The sequence below is a fragment of the Aulostomus chinensis genome, chromosome 20 (genome assembly GCF_037954235.1).
Source record: "Aulostomus chinensis isolate RoL2024-O1b breed Wild chromosome 20, RoL_Achi_v1.0, whole genome shotgun sequence".
In the NCBI taxonomy this organism is placed as follows: Eukaryota; Metazoa; Chordata; class Actinopteri; order Syngnathiformes; family Aulostomidae; genus Aulostomus; species Aulostomus chinensis.
This window is the reverse complement of record NC_141339.1, coordinates 2059176-2085030: the sequence shown is the minus strand read 5'-3', so window position 1 is coordinate 2085030 and position 25855 is coordinate 2059176. Positions and strand designations below refer to the sequence as shown.

The following is a 25855-nucleotide window of genomic DNA, read 5'->3' as shown; positions in this document are numbered from 1 at the left end:
CCACATCGCACCATCGTCCCCAAAGTAATGTGACTGTGCGGAGACTGGCACCCCAAACCTGACAGGCTTGATGCATCTCTTGACCTTGAAGTCTTTTAGCAGGTCCAGATCATTCAGCCATCTGAACCATTGCTCCTCCTCTTCATCAGGGATCCTTTCATCCTAACTGAGCTTCACTCCAGTTCGCCTTTGCAGGATTTGCTTTCCAGGGAGGATGACAGGGGCCAACATACCCAATGGGTCACAAATGGAACTGACTGTTGAAAACATACCTTGTCTGGTAAGCGGTCGGCTCTGTACGTTGATCTTGAACAAATGAATCAGTTTCAGTACACCACTCTATGCCCAAAGCTCTTTCCACAGGCAGATGTTTTTACTGATCCAGGTCTAGATCTCTGACTTCCTGTGAGCAACTCTCCTTGAACATAAGTTCAAGAAGAAATGGCAGCTTGGATAGGACAACTTTCCTATTGGTTGGGTGGTCCATCTCCTGCATGTAGTCTACAGTGATCTTAAGTTTTGTCCCAGAATCAAAAGTTCTCTGGGATGGTCATGAACGGTGCGATGTGACACCGTTCATGACCAGAGATGGCAAAAGTACCCAGATTCCTTACTCGAGGAGGCGTAAATCCCAAGAACCCACTGACTTGTCCTTATACAAACAGAAACTTGCTTCCTTCACCTCATGTTTACAGTCCGCTAAGAAAGCCTTCTATCAGAACAAGATCTTCTGATTCCAGAAAGCTGTTTATGGCGTTTAACTCCTTGCTTTCTCCTCCAGTTGCTAAGCCTTCCACTGCACTTATTTCAGACATGTTTGCCTCCTTTTTTACTGAAAAGGTTGCTGCAATCAGCAACCAGTTCTCTGAGCCTGACCAGTCCAGTCAGCACCAACCTGCCACTGCTGCTTCACTCTTCTCCTTTGCTCCTCTGAGCGAAGATGAGGTCTCCAGACTTCTCCTGAGCTCAAAACCTACAACTTGTCCTCTCGATCCAATACCCACCAGCATCCTGCAGACCATTTTGCCCACTATCAAACCTGCAGTCACACACATTGTCAATTCCTCCCTGGAAACTGGCATTTTTCCTGCTACTTTTAAGCAGGCCCGTGTCACCCCATGCTCAAAAAGCCTAATCTCAACCCCGCCAAGGTTGAAAACTACAGGCCAGTATCACTTCTGCCATTCCTGTCAAAAATACTGGAGCGCTCAGTATTCAACCAGGTCTCTGAACATCTGCGGAACAACAACCTACTTGACTCTTTTCAGTCTGGCTTCAGGTGTGACCACTCCACTGAGACTGCACTCCTGTCAGTCACTGAGTCACTGAGACGAGCTCGAGCTGCTGGTCAGTGCTCTGTCCTACTTCTGCTGGACCTGTCTGCTGCCTTCGACACGGTGAACCATCAGATTCTCCTCTCCACACTCTCTGAGCTCGGCATATCTGGTTCTGCCTTGTTGTGGTTCAAGTCCTACCTCACAGGCAGATCCTTCAGAGTGTCATGGCGAGGAAAGGTGTCTAGGTCACATGGCCTATCGACTGGGGTTCCTCAGGGGTCAGTGCTTGGTCCCCTTTTCTTCTCTCTGTACACCACCTCACTTGGTGCAGTGATCCGCTCCCATGGCTTCTCCTACCACTGTTATGCTGACGACACTCAGCTTTTCCTCTCTTTTCCACCTGATGACAGAACGGTCTCAGATCGTATATCAGCGTGTCTGGCTGATATCTCCACATGGATGAAGGAACGCCACCTTCAACTGAATCTCTCTAAGACTGAACTCATGGTCTTTCCAGCTTGTCCATCTGTTCAGCCTCAGGTCAGTGTCCAACTTGACTCGAGTCTACTTGTGCCCACAAACTCAGCCAGAAACCTGGGTGTCATGATTGATGACCAGCTGACCTTTAAGGTTCATGTGGCCTCAGTTTCTCGGTCTTGCCGTTATGCCCTCTACAACATCAGGAAGATCAGACCCTTCCTGACCCAACAGACCACACAGATTCTGGTTCAGGCTCTTGTCATCTCACGCATTGACTACTGCAACTCCGTTCTGGCAGGCCTCCCTGCAGGCTCATTCAAGCCTCTGCAGATGATCCAGAATGCAGCAGCACGTCTGGTCTTCAACCAGCCCAAAAGGGCACATGTCACCCCGCTGCTGGTTTCTCTTCACTGGCTTCCAGTGGCAGCCAGGATCAAATTCAAGGCACCTCTCTTGGCTTACAAAACAATCACAAGAACGGCTCCAGCCTACCTGGAATCCCTGATCCAGGTCTACTCTCCTTCTCGCCCACTACGCTCTGCATGCGAAAGACGCCTGGTGCTTCAAGCCCAGTGCTGCTCCAAATCTCTAGCCAGACTCTTCTCTTCTGTTGTTCCCAAATGGTGGAACGAACTACCAAACTCTGTGCTGTGAGTCCCTTTCTACTTTTAAGAGACAATTGAAGACTCAATTGTTCAGGGAGCACCGAGGCACTGAACCTGACTCTTCTCCTCTTTGTCCTGTGGGGTAGAATCAGTCAGAGGGTCCAAGACCCAGCACTTAGTGACTATGTAGCACTAACTGTTTCGTGTGATGTTGTATGTCTGTCCAAAAAAAAAAAAAGGAGGGGGGGGGGGTCGACACTTCTTCTGCCACTAGATGGCAGTACCTGTGACCAAATCACAACTGAAGCACTTTTGCGCTACTATGGGCTTTTCCTTAATTAAGTCTGAATTCTTGCTTGTGTTGTCACTTTGGACAAAAGCGTCTGCTAAATGCAATTGTAGAATTGTTGAATTGTAGAAGTAAAATACCTATGTATTGTAGAAGTAAAATTGTAGAAGTAAAATACCTATGTAAAAGGTGTAAAAAAAATGTGTTTAATAGAATGAAGCATGGTACTTGCTTTTGTGTGTGGGATGTTTATTGTGTGTATTTACTGTGGAATGTTCAACTGTAAATGAAGGGAAGGTTATTATTGTGTGTGTCATTTATATATTATATATTAGGTCCCTGAAGTCCAGAAGGACACACAGGTGTTTCTGACCTGAGGCCTCCATCAGACCTCATGTGTCTTGAAACTGTCCCACGATGGCGAGCGTTTGCTTGTGTTGAGACACCAAACCTCCTGCTGAGGCTCATCACCACCACTTCTTTGTGATTTGTTTCCCTCCAGCATTTGGACACGAGCCTGGTGGACTTGAACGTGACTCAGCATATTAAGTTTGTCTCCTGAAGGACGAGGTACTTGAGTGCGTCCTTGCTGGACTCTCCCTGCTCAGAAAAGGAGTGTAGAGTTTCCCTGTGCATCTTCTGAGCCCAACCAGCGGAGGTTGATTCACCGACGCTCAGTTCCCCAGATTCAGGCTTTATCAACTTTTCCAGTTGGAGGTTTTTTCTGATTTTCTCATGTTTGTCTTCCTGCTGACCCCTGACCCTGATAAACCCTCCTGATGAAGGTTTGTTTGCACTTAAAGAGAAGTTCTTGACATGAACTTTTTATAGATTTTACAATGATGTTACAATTAAATAAATGTTTGAATTACAAAAACTAAGGTTGTAAAAGGTTGCACAAGCTGAAACCAATCCCTGTGGCTTGTCATCTCTCTCTCTCTCTCTCTCTCTCTCTCTCTCTCTGTCTGAGAGTGTGTTTGCGGTGGGAGTTTCTTTTTGAATTTCTTTATTCTATGTTTTTTTTCTACTTGATTTATATTTTTATTTGAGTTCAGTCTCACTAGTTGTCCCTGCTCTGGGGTTTGTGGGGGGTGTTTGTGGGGGGTGTTCGTGGCTCAAACACCAACATGTCTGCTGGCTCCAGCCTGGATTGGCTGACTCGTCACCACGCCATCAAGATGGTGCTGATGGTGAGCTGCTTGGTGGAGGAGTGCGTGCTGGCCATTGGTCAGGTAGTCAGCTATGCCAGCAGGAAGTCGGCCTCCAGAATGAACAGCGTGGTGGTGATCTTTCTGGACAGCATTGAGAAGGTGAATCAGGCTGTGCAGAGCAGGGTGGTGATTCAGGGAGCCCTCACTCCTGTTCTCTCTCTGGTCAGCTCTGCCAGAAGGGTCATCATCTCCAGCATCCCTCCATTCATACAGAATGAGGTTTTAGAGAAGGAGCAGCCTGACACGGTCAGCTGACCTACCGGGTGTGCCCACCAGGGGAGCTGTGGTACGCTGTGGGTTCCAGCGTGTGGCCATGACGGATGCTCCCTCTCACTTTTTTGGGGGGGGGGCTTGAGACGAAGAATGGGCAGAGGAAACTAAAGCACTGTCTGCACTACGGTGATGGGGAAGAGATCCGTCAGTATGCAGCAAGCTTCTACCGGGAGCTGTGTCGATGTGGTTACACGGAGAAACCAGACAAATTGCTCTCTTTTCTTGGTGGTCTGCTGAAGGTGTCAGCTGATCCCAACAAATGTTTTGAGGCTGATGTCTCTGGGGAGGAACTGTTGGAGGCGCTGCAGAGCCTGAGGCCTGGGAAAGCACCAGGCATAGATGGCCAGCTGAGTTTTATAAAGCCTACTGGCCAGGGATTGGGTAGGATCTCCTGGATGTTCTCAGGGAGGGAGCCTGCTGAGGGGGCAGTTGCCCTGAGTTTCAGGAGAGCAGTACTCACACTGCCAAAAAAAGGGGATCTGCAGAACCTGAAAAACTGGTGGCCCTTCTCTGTACTGATACAAACCCCTCTCCCCGGTCTTAGGAATAGGCTGAAGAAGGTGATGGAGCAGCTGATTCATGTGGAGGCCACTGGCTCGGGCTGTCCTGGCTCAGGGTTGGGGACTGGGATTGCAGGAATCACTGTTTTTAATGGACCTTGGAAAACAAAACTTAAAGACTTTTCTGGACTTCTATCAGACTCTTCAAAATCTGGAGACTTTTCAAAAAGGAGAGGATGAAGACTTGCATTTCATTGTTCTGGTTTCTGAAAGAACCCATTGTTTTTGGAACTGGCTTCCATACCCTCTGTTGCAGAGAAATTTGGGAATGCTCATATTGCCACACTGAGGCAGGTGAGCTGTGTGGCCCACAGCTAGGGGATGCTTCTGCCCTCTCTGCTGCTGTGGGGTCACTTCAGTGAGGCTCATCCAGAGTATGCTAAAGGTCTGGAGGAACCAGCTCTCCACTGAAGAACTCGAGTGTTTTATCTCCCAGTTGCACAATCTTTCAAACCAAAGTGACTCTGTACCTTTTCCTGTGTCTATCCCTGGATTTCAAAGACAGTTCTGGCTGGTGTTAAGAGCATGGTGTGTCTGATATCATACACTTCTCTGTTGCTACAGGAAAAGTCATGTATAAACTTAGTGAAAGTTATTATACTGAGAAGTTAAAAGATCGAGCTGACACTCCATGGAGGGCCCATCTGGGCTTAAATCCAGGAGTGGAGCCTTCATGGAAGGCACTCTATCAACCACCATTAACCAAGAGAGTCGCAGACCTACAGTGGAGAGTCCCACAGGGGGCAGTGGCTATAAATGTCATTGTCCATTTTAAATCTCACTGTGGATGATACAGAAACTGTCTTTCATTGTTTTCTAGAATGCAACAGGCTGCAGGCTCTTTTTGTCAATTTAGAGTCTGGATTAACCTGGTCCCTCTTGATGTCTTTGGACTGTGGAGGAAGCTGGAGTACCAGAGAGAACCCACGCAGGAACAGGGAGAACATGGAGACTCACCCAGAAGGACCCCGTGCTGCAGCCGGGGCTCCACCCACAACCTTCTTGCTGGGGGGCCACAGTGAGGACCACTGCTCCACCATGCTGTCATAACTCAAAATATGTTTTAAATTTTAAATGTAATTTCTGTTAGGAAGGGTCAGAGTAATGTGGAGGGAGGGAGGGCTGTGGCTACAGCATCCTCTGTCATATATATATACATATATATATATATATTTTTTTATATATATATTTATATTTATATATATATTTATATTTATATATATATATTTATGTATATATTTATTTATATGTATGTATATTTATATATATATATTTATATTTATTTATATATATTTATATATATATTTATATATATATATAAATATATATGTATATTTATATATATATAAATATATATATATGTATGTATATATATATATATATATATATATATATATATATATATATATATATATAAATAAACAAAAAGAACAGTAATGCCAGGCTTCTCTTCATCGACTTCAGCTCAATCATTGCGATGATAATAAAACTCAACAACCTCTGGATCAAAGTCTCCCTCAGTGACCGCCCACAGAGAGTCAAAGTGGGGCCTCACCTATCCCAGGCACTTAGTCTCTGCACCGGGTCCCCGCAGGGATGTGTGCTGAGCCCCCTACTACACACTCTCGACTCACATGACTGCACCCCCACGCAAGCAACTTCATCATGAAGTTTGCAGGCAACACGACAGCAGTTGGGCTCATCACAGGAGATGAGAGCGCATACAGGGATGAGGTGGTGAAACTGTCATCATGGTGCAGTGAAAACAACCTGGTTATCAACACCAAAAAAACAAAAGAAATAATCGTGGGCTTGGGAGGAACCCTTCTGACCCTCAGCCCATCGACATCAACCGTGACTGTGTGGAGAGGGTCTCAGACTTCAAATTTCTGGGCCTGCACTTGAATAATGACCTCATCTGGAAAACCAACACCACTATGCTGATCAAGAAGGCACAGCAGCGACTCCACTTCTTGAGGGTCCTGAACAACCCCCTGGCCAAGGAGCTGCTGGTGTCCTTCTACAGATCCTCCATCGAAAATGTACTGATGTACTGCATCTCGGTGTGGTGTGCCAGCTGCACTCCGGAGGGTCATTAACGCAGCGCAAAGATTATGGGCTGTACATGCAGCATCCTGGAGCACTCGTGTCACCCAGCACATCACCTGTTCAACTGCGACCCACCGGGAGGCGGTACAGGGCAGTTAAAGCAGGACAAACAGCCTGAAAAACACCACATATCCCAGGGCTGTAGCAATAATTAACGAACACTGATGACATCATGTCTATTTGTGCAATATACACATGGAGCCTCATGCTTTTATCTGTGCAGTAATACATGTGGCCTTACCTTTCTATTGTATTCTTATCTGTGCAATATAATCTCATGTAAAACGGCTGCTAAATGTACATTCCTTGTTTAATTTATACACAAAAACATATTGTTTTCTACTGATTTTATTGATTTATTTATTCAACAAAATCCCGTTGCTTACATGTACATAAGAATTTTTTGTAGTTAGTAGATTGCTTTTTCTTTGGATTGTTTCTTTCTTTTGCACTGAAGGGATTGCCCATAATTTCTGTTATACTTTTGTATGACAAAGATTCTGATACACACGCACACACGCCACATGACAGACATGAGGGACACATCAATCAGGAAGCGACTCGCCTATCAGGGAGGGTCAGTCAATCAGGGAGGGACACATTAATCAGGCAGCGATGGTGTCACAGGGTCACCAGACGTCTCCTTTGTTGTTCCTGAACACACAATTGAACTCGTGGTGTGTATATGTTGCGTGGTCATTGCTGAGTGTGTTTGGATCGGATGACACAAACGTTCCTATGGAAACGGATCACACCGCTCACTTTTTTCAGGCGCTCACACCTTTGTGTCTCTCTCCCAGATCACGGGTGCCACAGCAGAGCGACTTTTCCTCCAGTTCCACTTTTGTGAGGCCAATTTCTCATGATGGCTACCACTGGCCACCACATACGAGTGACAGAGGTGAACACTACACTCAGTTCTTGTCCATCAGCAGCGCAGGAGAAGCTGATCTGAATGGCAGAAAACTTCGGATCCAACACACAAGCGTACGTCTTCATACCCAGGAATACCCATGATTCACTGGTACGGCTCCAAGGTCAAAAACTGCTCGTAATCCTTCAACTGTTGGGTTATGAGCAAGTGCTCACTGAAGCTGATGTTCTCTCAGACACAGGAGATGAGATGAACTTGACTGTCCACTTCCATGAAAATGTGTCTTTGTCTTCTCCCAGGTAAAGCAAGAAGATGTCACATCAACAACAGCGTCAAAGCAACATGCTGCCGTACACGTGAGCAGGTGGCAGAGGTGGGAATCGTCACGTGATGCTTTGACTTGATCGTCTGACGTTCGTGTCTGCTGTGAGGAAGTTCCTCTCGAGCATAAGCCATGTTACCTGGAACCTGGAAAAAATAAGCAGAGTTCATTTGCAGGATTTAATTGTAAAACATTTTCATCTTTTAACTGTCTCACGCTTCTCTCTCTTCTTCCATTCTCCCTTCAATGATCATTCTTTTCTTCCTCTAGCCGTTCATCTATCGTTTCCTGTGACCCCCACTCTCTCTAATACCTCCTCTTTGTCACACCATCCCTCTCCTCCCCTCTTTCTTCATATCGTTTTTATACGTATTTTTTATTTCCTCTGTTTTAATGCCATTTTACGACTCTTCACCTCTCCTCTCCTTTTTCAACCGGCAACTGACGTAGTGTCTTGCGGTTCGCTGCCGCCCGGCACGTCGGTGCGCTGCCAGACAGCGTCGCGTCGCGTCGAGGTGTGAGCTCCCACCGCGGAGTCGCCGTGTTGCTGCATCCTGACGTCGTCTGTGGGAGACATCCATCAAAATGTGAGGGTCACATTCCTCAACGGAGCATCGTCTCCCCCTGTGCGCCCGACCACCTCCTCTCCTGGGCCGGGCTGTGCCGTCGAGGGTGAAGCCAGACGCAGGAGCTTCATCCGCTGAAGCCGCAGCCGTGGATGATGTGTTTCTACTCCATGCCCTTCTCCATCCTGTCTCGGTTGAAGACGACGCCAACCACCGGAAGAGCGCCAAGAGATTAAATATCTAGTTTTTCCGCACAAAACGCAGCATCGAGAGAAGAACCAAGATGAAATTTCCCACCGAGAATCCAAGAAAACTGGGGAGCATGAACCCTGCACCAGGTGAGTGCTGCTGGGGGGCTGCGAGTCACGTGCTCGCCCAACCACGTTTCACCAGGATGGATTCCGCTCGGAATTTGGTGAAAGTTCGTTCGGAGTTCATCTCATTTCTGTCAGGTTTCTTTTGTTATGTTCTTTTGAAACACGCTGCGGCGCGGCGGCCGCTCAGCGTCGGCGGGTTTGCGTGGTGAGGATCCACGCTGGGCAGATGTGGACTTCCTCAGCCGAACCCCGCTGAAGCTGAGCACCGCAGATCCGTGATTGTGAAGCTGCCAGGAAACCAAAGCTGCTGCGTGGTGCAGTGTGTGTGTGTGTGTGTGTGTGTGTGTGTGTGTGTTGGGGGGGGGGGGGTAGGGGTCTGGGGTTGAAACATTACCTCATCCAACAGGGGCAGCCCCGCATGTGCATCACGTCCCCTCCCAGCACCAGCTCACCCCTCCATCACAACCTCCAGCAGGTGATGAGCTCAGCAGCAGCAGACCTCCTGGAGAGACTCCTGCTTCTCCTGCATGTGAGCAGCGCTCTGACACATCGCTGCTGCTTGTTACATAAATCAAAGCACTGGATTCTATTGGTTTCCACAAGTGTTGTCTGTCAGTGAGATGTGGCACAGTGGTCACGATTCACCCAACCTGCCTTACGTAACCTTGTTGGGCTGGAAGGTGAAACGGGAGTTGTCGTTGTTTGGGTTTGTGTCAGTCAGACCAGCTTCACCAGCATGGATTTACTGACTGGTCTGAAGAATCCTCCCATAGAAACATGGAGGTCAGAGCAGTGTGGTCAGGATGTCATGAATAACTGGATTAGAGGGCGTAGAAGTACTGTAATACTACAAGAGTGTAGAGAGTAGCACCTGCATCTAGTTTGGAGACTTTATTTGTCTGTCTGTTTGTTTATTGGTGCCAAACAGGGTGACAGTGACTGGTGAGACAGACAGTTACAAAGAGAAGAACAAGATGTGGTACGTAGAGTGTTGGGGGGGGGGGGGGTGAATGACTATAGATCGAATGATAATTACAATACCAATATGAATACTCCTCATACTATTACTACTAAATATAATAGCTTGAATAAGCTGGTGATGATCAGGGATGCAAAAGAAACAAGACAGCTACCAAGCAAGCAAGAGGATAAAGGTTGATGCGCTCTTGTAAAAGGGGAATCCTGGCTGGGGTTGCATTTCTATGAAAGGAGTATTTTTGGTTGTTTCTTGTGAGATGTATCCAGACGGGATGTCGAGAGGTTCCCTCCGTCCCTCCAGTTGAGGAGGGTCGTCGTCGTGGCAGTTGCCAATGCGACTTGTCTGGATTGTCCAGTTGCGGGTGGCGGAGGGAGGATCTCCTCGCGGACGCATGGATGAGGCGACTGGACACTGCCTCTTACAGTTGAATGTTGAAATTTGGTGAGCAGAGCCGTGTGGCGTGAAGGTGATCACTCCATGTGAAGTGTGTACAGGTGTTGTTGTCTGTCAGGCCCATCTAGCATCATTCACTGTGTGATAGAAATTATAGAAACTCTTTTAGTTGCAATTTGGAGTTATGGGACATGGAAAGTGTGTTATTGCGTGTGTCCAGGAGTTATCATAGAATAATCGGGATCTTCATTCCCAGTTCCAGCCGGCTGTGTTTGGTTTTTATATTTTGAGAAGTGTTTCTCTTGAGATGAGTTTGCGTCGACTGAAGTATGGGAGTGTGACTGGATGTGCTGATTTTTCCCTTGAAAAAGCGATTCAGTTTTGATTATTGCGAGAAGCTGTTAGCTGCATGTGGCTTGAGTGTTGAAGTGCTTTGTCAGTGAGTCGGATAGAAGGTGTGAGTCCTTGTGATCTGAAAGTGAGCTGCCAGAGTCGCTGCTATGAATGGGTTTTTCAAACAGTCCTGTTTTTAAGAAGGGGGGGGGGGGTCTGGTATTGAAAGCTCTAGACAGCTACATCTAGCCAGGGGTGGGGTGGTCGATTTGTCTCTGGCTGATGGTTTGCTAGGTGGTTGTCTGAAATTTGGGGCAGCTCTAGTAGGCCTTCCCTCAAGGTCTCTCAGTTTCTGCTGAGTGGATAACCGGACCGGGTCGGTGAAAAAGGTATTTCATTTTGGGGAGTATCATCAATTTATTGCTGCTATTCTTTCGGTTAGTGAGGAAAGCAAGCTGCTCCAGCGGGTGAGAGACTTTTAAGCGGTGGTCAGTCAGGGAACAGGTCTGCCCGCTTGGTGGAAACATTGATAGAAAGCTATCTGAGGTTTCCTGATGTTTCTGTTGATGCAGCGTTCTAGTCTTCCCCACAGAGTGGTAGCATATCTCATTGTGCCATTTTAATTAGTAATCAGACATTAATTTTTGAAAATGTGGATGTGAGACTGAAAACTTCAGGAGGAGTTGTTGAGGGGTTAAAGTAGACAACAAGACGTCGTCTGCATATTAACTGATGTGGTGAAACTGTCCTGTTTATAAGGAACTGCAGTGTTTGTGGAACTGCTATGGGTTTAATGAAAATGGCCACTAGTCGTAAGGAGAGGGAGCATCCTCATCTTGTGTCTGACTGGAGTGTGAAGCATTGAGAGGTGCTGCTGGTAGTAAAGTACCTTTGTCTGCTGCAGCGTGAACAGATTCACTCTCCTACAGACCGGGTAATGCATACATATGAACATGTATGTGAATGTATAGACGCAAAATAAAGGAGTTCTGTGTTCTGTTGATTGGTGGGCTGTGGTCTGCTGCTGGTTTAGTCTGTGATGCAGTGAGCAGTGATGCAGCTTCTGTTTTCGATGGCGTCGTGTGTCTGTGTCAGGGCTGATAGCAACATACCTTCTGCTGCCTGTTCTGAGTTTGTTCTGCTAATCCCATGACAATGAGGTTGCTGCAGCTCTGGAGGCCCAGTATGGTGCTTTTGGTCACTGTTCTGTTTGTTAGATGGTGTGAAATCTGTGAAGTGACTGACTGACTTTGAGTTCCTTGTTTTCCACTTGTAGAGATTCGGGCTGTGAGTGGGTGGATTCAAGACAGCTTTCTGTTTTTTTTTTATTGTGTGTCTGCATGCAGTGCTTGCAGGGGTGCAATCAACAGTTGTGGTAGTGGTCACACAGCCTGGTCATGTCATATGTTCTGGTCGTACAGAATTTAGAGCTGAATGAACCCAAGTGTTTAGAAAGCTCTTACCATGAATCCTTTGCCTTTCAGCTATGAGCCATTGTGTCTGGTATTGTGAGCAGAGAGGTGGATGTAGTAGCTCGGGACGCACTGCTCTCACAGGTGGATGGGTTCAAAAGCTGCTAGGAAAAGCCATGAGTTGTCTTTCCTCTGCCTGTCCACCATGAAAGTCCTTCATACCTCCTACTGAAGACCCAAAGTCAACTTTCTTTATACCTCCCTAAACCACTCGTCATTTATCTTCTTTATGATCTCTCAGCCTGCATTTGCCCCAGTGAGTCATTAAAATAGGGTTGTAGAGTTACGGTAGTCCGTCTCTGATCTCTTTATAGTTGCCATAAAATCGGATGTCTTTGCTCTTCTTTCTACATTTAGCTCTGTTTGCTCAGAAAGATGAACAGATATTTTGAACAACAGAATGTTGCTACTCATGAAATGCCTGTCATGCTGTTCACCTGCTGCACGACAGAACATTACAGCACGTAACCCTCGTTTATTGTTCTCTCTTCTAGTTGCAGTTCAGACCAACCTGATTCTCCCCAAGAAGATGCAGCCAGGCATGCTTCAATCCAGCCTGGTGCATGCCAGCGTGGCCACCATGCAGAACCCGATGGGCTGCTCCCTGCCACGGCTCTCCGTGTCCTCCCGCCCCGCCAGCATGGTGGCCAGCATGGAGGCGGTGGCCGATGGCTCGGCCCCTTTCACCATGATGAAGTTGAAGACGGTGCTGGCAGTGTTCGTGGTGGTGGTGGCCTACCTGGTGGCGGGGGGCCTGGTGTTCCGGGCATTGGAGCAGCCCTTTGAAAACAACCAGAAGATCACCATTACAGCAGAGAAAGCTGCCTTCCTGCAGAAACACCCGTGTGTGTCCCGGGACGAGCTGGAGGCTATCATCAAGGTAAGACCAGTTGCTACTCGATAGCCCAGCTTTACCTCAGCCCTGGCTCTAGTCCCCAGTGGGGACTCAGGTCTGCTGAAAGCTGAGCTCCATATTGATTGGCTGCAACTCAAACTCCACACATACTCCAGCCATTGTGGAGCAGGGTAAAAGAGACTACGCTGTCTGGTACCAACAAGCATTCATGTATGAATGGCTCCCATCAAACATGGGACCTTCTTGAATTTAGGTGAATCTTTCCAAAGGTAATAGCTTCATGAAACCCACCTATTATAACCCTTATGAACATGCTACTGTACCTCTATTGCAGGGGTGGACAACCAGGCGCCATGGAGGGCCGTGTGTACGCAGGTTTTCCTTCCAACCCAACACTTTAACAGGTGATTCCACTGATTAACACACCTTCAGCCACAGAGGAGTGTTAATCAGTGGAATCACCTGTTAAAGTGTTGGGTTGGAAGGAAAACCTGTGTACACACGGCCCTCCATGGCGCCTGGTTGTCCACCCCTGCTCTATTGTGTGGTATAATCCTGGTTATTATGATGCTAAAGTCTATAATAAATTATGAATATACATGTGTGTTATAGTGTTCAGTGAGTTCTAAGCCTTCGTAAACATTAGAATGCTTTACAACTATAATTATTAGACAGGTGTCAGGTATTACGTATTTGTTGTCCACATACTGCATTTGTAAAGATTAAAGTGGATTGACACTATCGCAGCTGTCATGAATTGAATCATTTTCCACTCATCATAATCCCTGTCATGTTGGTGAGTTTAACTCTGGGAGCAGTCAGTGGATGTTTTCAGTAGGAGATCCCTGTGCTACAGGCAGGTGTCACGTAAGAAAGAGTCCCTCTCCACAGCTCTACGGTAGCGTGGGTCACCAGGCTCTACCATTTTTCTACTCTTCTCTGGTATTGGGGTGGCACGGTTGCACAGTGGGCAGCACCGTTGCCTCACAACAGGGGGGTTCCAGGTTGGGGTCCCGGTCATGCCATGTTCTTTCTGTGTGGAGTTTGTGCGTTCTCCCCAGCTTCCTCTTGGTGGTACAATGTATGTGTGACAATAAAAAAACAAACAAACGAAAAGAAAACCTCTTCCAGTATTTGAGTGTCTGCAGTGGATAAAAAGGTGTTGTCAGAGATGGGAGCTAATGGGGGGTTTCAGGATGATTTGCTCTCGTGGGGCTGTTTTTGTTGCCAGTACCAACCGCAGGCAGCTAGCATGCTGGCCTGCTCACCTTGCTAGCTGGGCCTTACTGCTCACCAGCTCAACATCCTACAACTGGCTGGTCACTGTGGATGCTCTGTAGCCCCCAATGACCTTATATGGGCAAATTATATTTCATTTTGCAGCTGGCTCAAATGTCTCTGTATTGGCCAAACACGAGATGTGAGCTACTGTCAGCAGGCCGGCTAAGCTAACCTGCAAACCTCGGTGCCCAACTGCAGTTGTGACCAGCCACAGTTTAACCTCCACTTGAAACACACAGAAAGAGCAGGAGTACGACAACCACAGCAGTACAATGCCTCTCATTTCTGGAGTGCTGGTGTTTGCTGCCCTCTACTGGGCATAATATGCAACAGCATGAGTACCTGCTGTTGTCACACACTTCGGGCAGCTCAAATTTTCAGCCAGATCTGTCACTCTGTTGCTGTTTTTCTGTGTGTGTGTGTGTGTGTGTGTGTGTGTGTGTGTGTGTGTGTGTGTGTGTGTGTGTATTAAGTTTTGGGTGAGCTGAAGGCCCAGCTTTATGCAAGACAACATTTTATTTCTCTGGAACTGTTTTCAGAGTTGCTAGTAAAGTGTCCTGATACATTGATTTTACTCTTTTCATGTGGCCCAGGACAGGACTTGCCACACTTGATCTCCTCTGAGAGCAAACTAGACAAAATATCTATAGTTTGTACAGTAAATATATTTTTGTACTCTATTTTTATATTACGAGTTAAGTTTAGCTGATGAAACAAGCCAGCGAAGATAATAATGCCCTGGTGTAGGAAAGCTGGTAATGCTTCATTGCCTTTTAAAGTCATGAGAGATCACAACCCATGCATTCGTGCTACTTGTGTATCTGGCGTGTGTCTCTTCAAACGTGACAAGCTCAAAGTCATAATCCCACATCCTGCTAATGACATCAAGAACAGAATAATGTTGCCTGTTGCAGTCTACTTGTATTTGCTTGTTCTGAACTTAGACTTTATGCCACTTGTGTCATGAAGGTGTAAAGTGTCCAACCGTGAGAGAGCAGAGGCTACTCATCTCCAGAAATGCTGTGAATTATTGAAAAAAAATTGAAATGTGGATAGTATTGATTCTGATTACTTGAACGTTGTCAGTGATACTTTTCACAGTACCAACAGTTTTTTCCTGCACTCCTGTCCAACAGTTGAAACACAACATCTACACAGTCCCGCTTCCCACAGAGGTGAATTTGCTTTGATGAACTTGAGCTTCTTCACACTAATTTCATCTGTATTTTATCACATCAAGCATGTGATCCAGATTCCTTTTCATTCTGTCTGATGTTCCTTCTTTCGTGTGACAAATGGGGGGCACCATCGTCCCACTACCTCAGATAAAACCTTCAGATAACACCTGTACAAATACGCTGTCTCCTTCTTCGTCTTCTTCTTCTTCTTCGTCTTCTTCAGTGCAGTTACTTGGCAGTTGGACGTTTGTGGCCCGGATCTTCTCCAGTCACGGCCTCCACATCTAAAAATCTCTGCAGCTTTCAGTGCCATCTTCATTGTTTCTTATTTGCTTTTATTCCATCAGCACAATTGATCACCTTGGCAATAAAAGTGAAGACAAAACTTGACCTCACAGTCACAGTCAGCTGCTCCAGTTTGTTCCTGCTCCCTTTTCATTGCCGCAGTTTCATCCTTCTGTCTGTTCTCTTCACAGCTTCGCCATATGAAATGGTCGTCTGATTTTATTCACTTTAATTCCCAGTTTAGCAAGCCCACATGCTGGATTCCCCTGCAGTGCAGACCCTTTGCTACCCCTCCTTCCACATCGTCTGTCTTTCCTGCTCACTGCAGCAACATGCCTGTTCTCCTGGCAGCAGGAGCAGCTGAGACGAGCTCTCAGTAGTGGAGTTACTGCAGGTAGACTCACGAATTAGGAACTCTCCCTCCCTCCATCTTAAATTCTCACCTTCGACCCTCAAACAGCCTCCTCAGAAGGTGCCTACTTCTGTTGTCTAGCTTTCGGTTGAAGTGGGAAATATTCAACATGCCTGAAAGTTCTATTTTAACACGCTTGAAGCTTTGACATGCTCTCAGTTCAATTATTACCGTTCTGTTCTGGTTGTCCAAATATCTGCAGTTTATCTCCTAAACTTCCCAGCCTCATGTTGTCCAACGATTTCGTCATCTTCATTCTTCGTTGACTGGCTTCAGTCACTGTGACCGGCGCAATCTTATTTTTTCCTTTTAGATTTGATTCTACTTCCTGTCTTCTTTTTAAATTTTGCAATCTTGCTCCCTCTCGCCTCTCCCGTCTTCCTCCTGTGGACACGCCAGCGCTGCAGCAGAGGCCCCACGATGCTAACTCAGGCAGTGAGGCAGCACCAGACTGTTTTTGTGCTTCGGACTGTGACTTTTGGGTCACAATCACCTCACTAACCACTTTATTGATGATATGACTGCTCGCTGCCTTCTCTGCATCCTGCTGCTGCCCCCCCCCCCCCATGATAATTTTAATACACTTTGAGCTTTGCAAATGCTGTCACTGGATCAATGGATATTAAATACGTGTATTGACACCGAACCTACGAACGCTCTGACAGAGTTGTAATGTTTGTAGTTATAAAGTGTTCTAGTAGTTATGAAGGCTTAGAACTGTGTGCATCTGTCACACTGTAAGTACGTCCATAGTTGGTGATAGACCCACAGCTGGAATTGTGCAACCCTGGAGAAGTTTTATAAGACATTACAAAGATTGTAAATATTGCCGAGTCCAGGGCTGAAGCAATCTTCAATGACTTGATGAGGGAACTAACAGAAACAGTTGTAATAATTAACAGGGATCCGTGCCATTCATCATCATCTATCATTCTTCGTTCGCAGGTCCTCAGATGGGAGGAGGGTGTCCCTGTCCTCCTGTGTTTTCTCTTATTGACCTGGTGTGTTTGGGGCTTCATCACTCTCACAGCGTGTAGTGTCACTAATGTCCCTCGGGATTAGCTTCATTAGCAAGACTGACATCTTAACATTTGAGTGGAAGCATCAGGTGGGTGTGGTGGTAGTGGTGTGGTGATCTGACCGTTCTTATGCCAGGATGGGACATCCAGGTGCCCCTGTCATCACCTGCGGTCAGTGGAAACCTCGTCCGCATGCCTACGGTACTCTGATCCATCCCAGATTTTTACAGTGGGGCAGGAAAATCCTGTGTTTGGGTTTACCCATAAACTCTCTGCCTACTACATCCCCAAACAATTGGTGGACCACTCTTCCATGTCACCTCTCCTCTGTTCACCCTTTCAAAGGATATCTTCTCTTCTCTCCTTCTCCCTCTCTCACTCAGTACCTAGGAACAGAGTCTGTGCTTTGCTGGGTCTGTAGACCAGCTGTTTTGCAGTTGTCAACAGGTTTGGTGCTGCACCTGTAGGTCATGCACGTGTTGGAGGAGTTGCAGCAGAGGTTCAGGGGGAAGTGACACAATTTTTTTTCGGCTGTATTTATTCAGATGTTACTCTGTGACACCTGGAAGCTGCCTGGTGCAACCACAGTCTGATCTAGTGGCCACTGAGCAGCTCCACTGGGGCAGTTGGGGTTAAGGATGGTGGTAATTAGGGTCAGGCCTAACCTATAGGCCCCCTCTGTCCTTTTCCCAAGCAAAGTTTCATATTTGAGTCCAGAACCTCTCCTAACCTCCCAGGATAAACCAGGTTCTTATCTAAAGGTGACCACAAGACTGAAGGCCATTTGAAATTAGGGAGGGATATCCTTCATGCTGGATGATTTAACTTCACCATGACTTTTATTCCAAATGTACAGTATTTATATACATTAACCCAGCAGTAGTCCACAGGAGAATAAAGTCAAACAGTTGATGTGAGGAAGAACATTCAATGTTATTGCAGCAGTGCAGGTGTGTAAATGTTCAGGGAGTCCATGTTAATCTGGATTAAACTATCACAGGCATCACATGTCTCAGAGCCAGAGTGAATACCTCTGACCATTTTTTTCTCTAGGGGTCTTGCCAGCACTTTAGAAGTGAATTGATCAGAGGTACAGTATTGATCTGCATTTGCAGCAGTTCAATGGATCTTCGCTCTTTTCTGCCCAAGCTATGGTAGCTGGAGTGGAAATCAAAAGTAGGTGATCCCAGAAGTGTAAAAGCACTTCAGATGGTATCCCAACAGGGCCTGGGGGTTCCCCGCTCAACATTGTGGCTCCTCCAAGCTCCTGCAGCCTCACTGCTGCGCAGGTCTCTGAATCAAAACTCCCAGATGATGTGATTTTTGAGCCCACATTGTTTGTCTGTCACAAAAATGAAACCTTGTTCTTATTTCAAGTTAAAACAAAGAGGATGAAGGCTTTCAAAGTAAAGCTAAAGTGAAATAGGCTAAATAGGTACATATGTTTGAATCTAATCAATGATAGCTTTGAACTGGGATCGAATGTTGGCAAAATGGAGACCGTAGCCATCTTCAGACCCCTCATGACTGATGCATGATTGGAGTCTTACAATCTTTTGCCCCTCAAAGACCCGATAGAGGAGAGTAGTGCTCTGAGAGTACAGCCTGACCATTTTGTGCAATTAAAACAAATATTGTTTGCCGAACCGGTTTGTTGTCCTGCAGTCGAGCGTGTGTGCAGTGAACACTGAAATTCACTGATTCGACATCTGAGCTTACCTATGTCTATGAAGATGTTAATATGTGAGATATGAGATCTGAGGATGAAGGAATTGGTTATAATTTACAAAGAAAACAATATAGTATTGATGTTACAGAATGTGAGCCTGGTGGTAAACACTCAGGGCTCGCAGCTGCTCACTCAGCAGCATTGCAGCCTCCATTTGTTTTGCCTGGATGGTTATTGACCTCAGCAGCAGTGAAACCTTGTATCATAATGAGCATAATGGAGATAATAATGCAGAGCACAGCAACTGCAGTCTTGAGAGCTGCTTCGAATCAGCGTCAGCCCCCCCCCCCCCCCACACACACACACAAACACACACAAACACATATCCAGCACATCAACCCCGAGATGTGTAGTCACCCCGCCCCTCTCAGGAATCAGCAGCTCTCACATATAACACAGTTTCTCACCTGAGTTTCAAAAGCAAACACGGCGATGATCATTCATCTTGTTTAGGGAAGACCAGAGAGATATCAGGTGTCAGATCAATATACTCACTAGGAACAAGCTGCTGTAGCATGAGAGGAAGCCTGCAGCCTGGAGGAGAGGAGAGGAGCGGAGAGGAGCGGAGAGGAGAGGTTTGGTTTTCAAATTCCCTTTATTGTCCCATTACAGCAGTGGAATTAAATCATAGTGACCTCAACAGTTGAGGACAAAACAAAAATGTACAATTTCTTTATTATATATTTACAAGGAACTCTTCATCCCCCACTGAGCACAAAACTCCCCCAATGGCTCACACACGAATAAAAGTCACCAAATTTTCCGTTAGCTTGTAGAAAGAGTGTTCAACCTGTAGCCAGGCCTTCAGCAGGCCTTTCAGCATGGCTGCTGGGTCCACAGAGCCCTGGTCTCTGGAGATGATTCCTCCGGGTCACCCAAATGGCCAACTTTGCTGTCCCAGATAAAAAGTGCACCAGGGTGTGAATGGACTTCCTCCTGACAGTGTACCTTGGGCCAAAAATAAACAAAGGAAACGAAAAAACCTCCCCGAATCCCTGAAACCAAGCCCTCAATTAGCTGAGAGTTATGAATGTAACTATGGTTCTATGAATCCTGAATGACCGCTAGAGGGTGGTGCTGAAAGCACTGAATATTCCCTTCGTGCATGCGCAATCCGAGTATGTATGCCTACAATGTCACCTGTGACCCCCAAATGACCTGGAAGAGGCAATATCTTCTGGTGTCATTAGAGGTTCTGCTCCTACAGTCGTCTCGCGGCAACATGAGGATTCTGAGTGACAGAACGCTTTGGTGGTCATTCGGTATTCATAGAAGCGTAGTTACATTTGTAACTCTTGTTCTGTTTCATCCCTGCTGACCACCAGAGGGCAATGCTTAAAGCACTGAATGACCATTACCAGCGGAGTCATGAGGAATCCCAAGTACATACCTCACTGAACAGACTCAGAGGACTCAGGTGGGACGATCACACTCAAAGGATGGGGAGTGGCTACCTTCACCCTGTAGAACCTTGGAAAAGTGGTAGGCGATGCCCATGAAGCAGCAACACATATAGCCTCCAGGGGCACTCCTCTCAGGGCAGCCCATGAAGTCAAAACACTCCTGGTGGAAGGGCACCTCACATCAGATTGTCGTATGACATCCACGATCCAGTGGGAGAGACGCTGTTTTGAGAGAGCGAAACCAATATTAGGGCCACCATGGCACAGAAAGATTTTGTCTAATCACCGGATGCTTTTGGTAGCAACATACACTGACAGAGCCTGCACAGGGCACAACAATTCTGGTCTGTCCCCTCCCAACCCTGGCGGAGGGGCAAACCATACAAGTCTCACAGGCAGGTTGAGATGTGAGCCAGAGAGCATCTTTGGGAGAAAAGCCATATTCAGATACAGTGTGACCCCTGAGCCATCTGAATTCCGTCTCAGGCACGAGGCACCAACTGACAGAGCATGTAACTTCCTAATACGCTGCGCCAAGATAATTGCTAGCAGAGAAGCAGTCTTACACGACACCCACTTGAGCTCTGCCTGCGCCAAGGGTTCAAAGGGGGTTGGCACAAAGCGTCCAGCACCACAGGAAGGTCCCATGCTGGAACTCGTGGGACTCTCGAGGGGCGTAGCCTACGAGCCCCCCTCAGGAAGAGTGACACCAGGCTATGACTTCCCACTGTGTCATTATCAATCTTGCTGTGTCGACAAGATATTGCCGCTACATAAACTTTTAGCGTAAAGGCAGACTGGCCCTCCTCCAAGAGGGACTGTAGAAACTCAAGAATAATGGACACAGAGCAATGCACTGGATCCTCACCGCAGCTTGCGCACCATGCTTAGAACAGCTTCCACCTGTTGCCATACTGCAACTGGGTGGATGGTGCTCTGGCATTTAGGATAGTCTGCCTGACATGATCAGTACACCCACTCAGCAGTGGCTCGGGCCCTCTAGCAGCCAGACCCACAATTGCAGGCGCTGAGGATATGGGATGCCAGATCTGCCCTCTCAGTTGAGACAGAAGGTCTTTCCTGCCTGGGAGGCGCCATGGCGTGCCGCAACAGAGGCTGTGAAGCAGAGGAAACCACGTCCATGCTGGCCCACGTCCGTGCTGACCAGAAGGGGGCCATCAGCAGCATCCTGTGACCCTCAGAAGTACTGACCGAATCAGATGGGGTGGCGGAAAGTGTACAGCAGACCCTCTGGCCAAGGGTGAGCCTGTGTATCCAGACCCAGAGGGCTGGTTGACTCCGTGAGAGAGAATCAGATGAGACAGTGAGTAGATTCTTCTGAAGCAAAAAGATGGACTCCTGCCCTGCTGAAGAGGCCCCAGATTGTGTGCACCAAATCTAGATGGAGACGCCACTCCCCCGGTGGTGGCAGCTGATTCTGTTCTTCTGGTACATACATCGCCTGCAGGCTGCTCAGACGGGGGGCTGCCCACGTCAGGAGGTCCTGGGACACTTGCAGCAGCCGTGCAGACTTGGTGCCACCCTGATGGTTGACATGGAAGATGGTTGAGGTGTTGTCTGACTGCACAAGCATGTGCTGTCCTCGCATATGTGTCAGGAAGTGCCTGAGAGCTAAATGCACTGCTCACAGCTCCAGCACGTTGGTGTGTTCTGAGCAGTCTCGCACAGACCACTGTTACTTTGCTGTCCTGTTCTGCCTTTCCCAACCCATGTTGCAGGCATCTATGGTGACAACCTCTCTTTGGAACAGGATGGAGCCCATAGGGATGCCCCTTGACAAATAAGCCCTGTCCCACCACTGCCCCAGGGAGTGAAGACATTGCCGTGACACCCTGAGCTTCAGGTGTCTGTGCCGCTTGGCATTGAGGTGAAAGCTGTTCAGCCACCTCTGTAGAGGGTGCACCGACAGTAAGCCCAACGGAACAACATCTGAAACTGATGTGAGCTTGCCTAAGAGATGTAGAAAAGTGATGTAGGGCAGTAACCTGCCCCTGCGGAAGAGGGTGAGGAAGTGGAGAATATCGTCCACACGATGAGGGGACGGGTAGGCCTTCATGGCTGTTGTGTCCAGTGCCTTAAAAAACCTTCTCTTGACCCAGATGTATTAGCCAACTATAGGCCAATATCCAACCTCCCCTACATCTCCAAGATCCTTGAGAAGGTTGTCCTGGAGCAGTTACATGGACATCTGCACAGCAACGAGCTCTTTGAAGCCTTCCAGTCTGGATTCAGGGAACACCATAGCACTTGAAACAGCACTAGTCAAGAGTCTCTAATGATCTTCTTATAGCTTCAGACAGAGGTCTTGTCTCTGTACTTGTCCTTTTGGACCTCAGTGCTGCATTTGACACCATCGACCACAGCATCCTACTTCAGAGACTAGACCATGACATTGGGATTAAAGGAACTGCCCTAAAATGGTTTAAGTCATACTTATCAGATAGGTTTCAGTTTGTTCATGTTAATAATGACTATTCAGAGTACAGCAGAGTTACATATGGCGTACCACAGGGTTCAGTTTTAGGACAGATTCTCTTCACTCTTTACATGCTCCCATTAGGTGACATAATACGGAAGCACTCGATCAACTTCCACTGTTATGCAGATGACACACAACTTTACTTGTCGATGGAGCCAGACGACACAAGCCAGTTTACTAATCTGCAAGACTGCCTAAAAGACATTAAATCCTGGATGTCTTCTAACTTCTTAATGCTAAATTCAGATAAAACTGAGGTCATCATGTTTGGACCTAAACACCTCAGGGACACACTCTTGAATCGGATCTCTACTCTAGATGGCATCACCCTGACCCTGAGGACAACTGCAAGGAACCTTGGGGTCATTTTTGACCAGGACCTTTCCTTCAGCTCCCACATAAAGCATGTGACTAGGACCGCCTTCTTCCATCTGCGAAGTATCGCTAAGATTAGGAATATCCTTTCCCAGAGTGATGCTGAGAAACTGGTGCATGCATTTATCACTTCTCGGCTGGACTATTGCAACTCTCTTCTGTCAGGATGTCCTAAATACTCCCTAAAGAGTCTCCAGCTGGTCCAGAACGCTGCAGCGAGGGTTTTGACGGGAGTTAAGAAGAGAGAACACATCACTCCCACTTTAGCTTCTCTCCACTGGCTTCCTGTAGGATCTAGAATCGACTTCAAAATCCTTCTGCTGACTTATAAGGGTCTCAATGATAAAGCCCCATCCTATTTGAAAGAGCTCATTAGTCCCTACTTTCCGACCAGAGCACTCTGCTCCCAGAATGCAGGTCTTTTAGTGATTCCCAGTATCAATAAAAACAGACTGGGAGGTAGAGCCTTTAGTTATCGGGCTCTTCTACTTTGGAACCAGCTCTCTCCATGGGTCAGAGAGGCAGACACTTTAACTACGTTTAAGTCCAGGCTTAAGACTTTCCTTTATGACAGAGCCTTCAGTTAGGACTGGTTCAGGTAGCTCTGAACCATTGATAGCTATGCTGCTATAGGCTTAGACTGCTGGGGGACACATCAGGTTACATGGAGCCCTTCCCTCCTCTCCTCTCCTCTCCTCTCCCCCTCTCTCCTCTCCTCTCCTCTCCCCCTCTCTCCTCCTCTCCTCCCTGCACATTTTTGGAACTGTCATTACCACTACTTGATGCACTTTGTAGTTTGGCCTTGGTGTCTCGCAGTCTCTCTGTATTTCCACAGATCCACCAGAGCCCCAACCGCAGCCTGCATCGTCCCCCCCCTTATTCCCCACTGTTACACCGGCCTGCTCTCCCCTCCCATGAACCAGTCTGCCATCCAGTCCCCCATCAAGCTGGCTTGCTCTCCCTGCCTCCCCTTCCAGAAGCCTCCTTCTTCAGCTGATTTCCGTGTTTCCCACATTTTGCATTGTAAACTGTTTTCTTGTCTGTAACAACATCTACTGCACGTCTGTCCCTCCTGGGTGAGGGATCCCTCCTCTGTTGCTCACCCTGAGGTTTCTCAGATTTTTCCCTGTTAAAAGGGTTTTCTATGGAGTTTTTCCTCAGTCGATGTGAGGGTCTAAGGACAGAGGATGTTGTTATGATGCCATGTGAAGCCCTTTGAGACAAACTGTTTGTGAAAACGGGCTATACAAATAAAATTACCTTACCTTACCTTACCTTACCTCGGCAAGAGGGAGAGCCCGAATGGAAGCACCCTGAACTGCCAGTGGCGACCTCAGTAGGTAAAGCGCAGAAATTGCCTATGGTGATGTGTGATGGGGACGTGAAAGTAGGCGTCCCTTAGGTCTATGGATGTGAACCATGGATTCTCCATGGGCAGCAGTTCCATTGTGGTTATTATGTGAAATGGTAACACGTCATGTATTTGTTGAGTCCCCGCAAGTATAAAATTGGACGAAACCCCCCGTTTTTTGTTTTTTTTTGTGTGACAAGGAAGTAGGCGTAATAAACCCCTGGGGTGTAACAGAGGGTCCACAGCCTCAATTGCACCCTTGGCCAGGAGGGCGGATAACTCCCGGTCCAGTGCTAAAGCTTTTGTCAGGTCCCTGATGATGGTCATTTTGACCCAGATGGAGACGGGACGCCGGCGTCGGAACTGAAGCTTGTACCCCTGGGATAAGGTGGAAAGCACCCAAGGGTCTAAAGCGTGAGTTGCCCAGTGATTGAGCTGCTGGTGGGAAAAGTACCCGATGGCTGGCCCCAGGGCCTCAATCCTTAGCCCCCCGACCCCTAGGGGTCCTGGAAGAAAGGTGGGCAGGGTCTGGGGCTCGAGGGTCCAGGTCCTGAGATTGCCTGGGGGGCATGTGAGCAGCTCCCCGAAAATCCCTAGTCTGCCTCTGCACGGAACGCTGAGGACCATAACTGCCAGTAGAACGAGACTGCAATGCTGGATGGGCTCACATAGCAGCCAAGGGGCCCCCAGATCTGCTGGGGGGAGGCATGAGCTCAAACAGCTCGCTCCAACGCCTCAAGTGCAGCCTTGCCGAACATCTCCCCGGGCACCACCGGAACGCTGCGGAGGGTCCTCCTACACGCCTGTGTCAGGCGGGACTGTGTGAGCCATACTTGGTGGCAAGTCTGAACCAGAAAAGACATCATCCGCCCAAGACTTGAGGGTGAAAGTCTGCAGAGATGCATCGCTAAAGCCAGTGACGGAAGCCTCAGCACTCCCTTCCTGCAGGGAGTTCGAGAGCGCAAACGCGGGGTGAGCCAAGGAGTTGCCAATATGGCCCACGCATGCTCCAGCATTATAAGCTCTCGTAAGAAGATTGTCTATGTTCTGACATGGAGGTCGAGGGCACCTGACAGCCACCCGCAGTGCCTCATCAGGAGATTCAATGAGGGATGTGACAGCAGGCTCAATAGCAGGCATGTAGTCCAGGCCAGGTCTTGACCATCAGGTGAGAGACGTGAAAGAGCCTGAATACCTCTCCAACAAGGGTGTTACTCCCACAAATATTCCTGTGAGTGGGAAGAGCAAAAGCGGTAGGGGCCCGTCTGCGCCTGAAGAAGGCGCTCTCAGATACCGCTTCAGCCGGCTGTGGTATGTCCAGCTGCAGGCGCTCCAAGGCAATATGCACCATGGCCTGCATGGAGCTATCCACTGCCTCACTCAGACCCTGGCTCCCTGTCTTCAGC

At 47.7% G+C, this 25855-nt stretch overlaps 1 protein-coding gene and 2 long non-coding RNA genes across 4 annotated transcripts in view; 1 reads left to right on the top strand and 2 right to left on the bottom strand.

Moving 5' to 3' along the window:
• Positions 1 to 7551: 7551 nt before the first annotated feature.
• LOC147242176 (uncharacterized) lies at positions 7552 to 9153 on the bottom strand. The gene is made up of 2 exons (XR_015110641.1): positions 8416 to 9153; positions 7552 to 8146 (listed from the first exon to the last, which is right to left on the bottom strand). It is a non-coding gene; the product is annotated as an uncharacterized LOC147242176 (long non-coding RNA).
• The window catches only part of kcnk10a (potassium channel, subfamily K, member 10a), a 35469-nt gene continuing 17660 nt past the window's right edge, over positions 8047 to 25855 (top strand). Inside the window, exons 1-3 of one of the 2 annotated variants that reach the window (XM_086189763.1) lie at positions 8047 to 8185; positions 8451 to 8904; positions 12555 to 12940. In XM_086189763.1, the coding sequence (XP_086045889.1) occupies positions 8850 to 8904; positions 12555 to 12940 (441 nt within the window). In that variant the 5' untranslated portion in view covers positions 8047 to 8185; positions 8451 to 8849. Of the gene's footprint in view, positions 8186 to 8397; positions 8905 to 12554; positions 12941 to 25855 lie in introns of those variants that run through there. The other variant, XM_086189764.1, reaches the window with a different exon arrangement.
• Positions 9808 to 13299, bottom strand: LOC147242175 (uncharacterized). Its single transcript, XR_015110642.1, has 4 exons — positions 13240 to 13299; positions 12572 to 12840; positions 12052 to 12161; positions 9808 to 10392 (listed from the first exon to the last, which is right to left on the bottom strand). It is a non-coding gene; the product is annotated as an uncharacterized LOC147242175 (long non-coding RNA).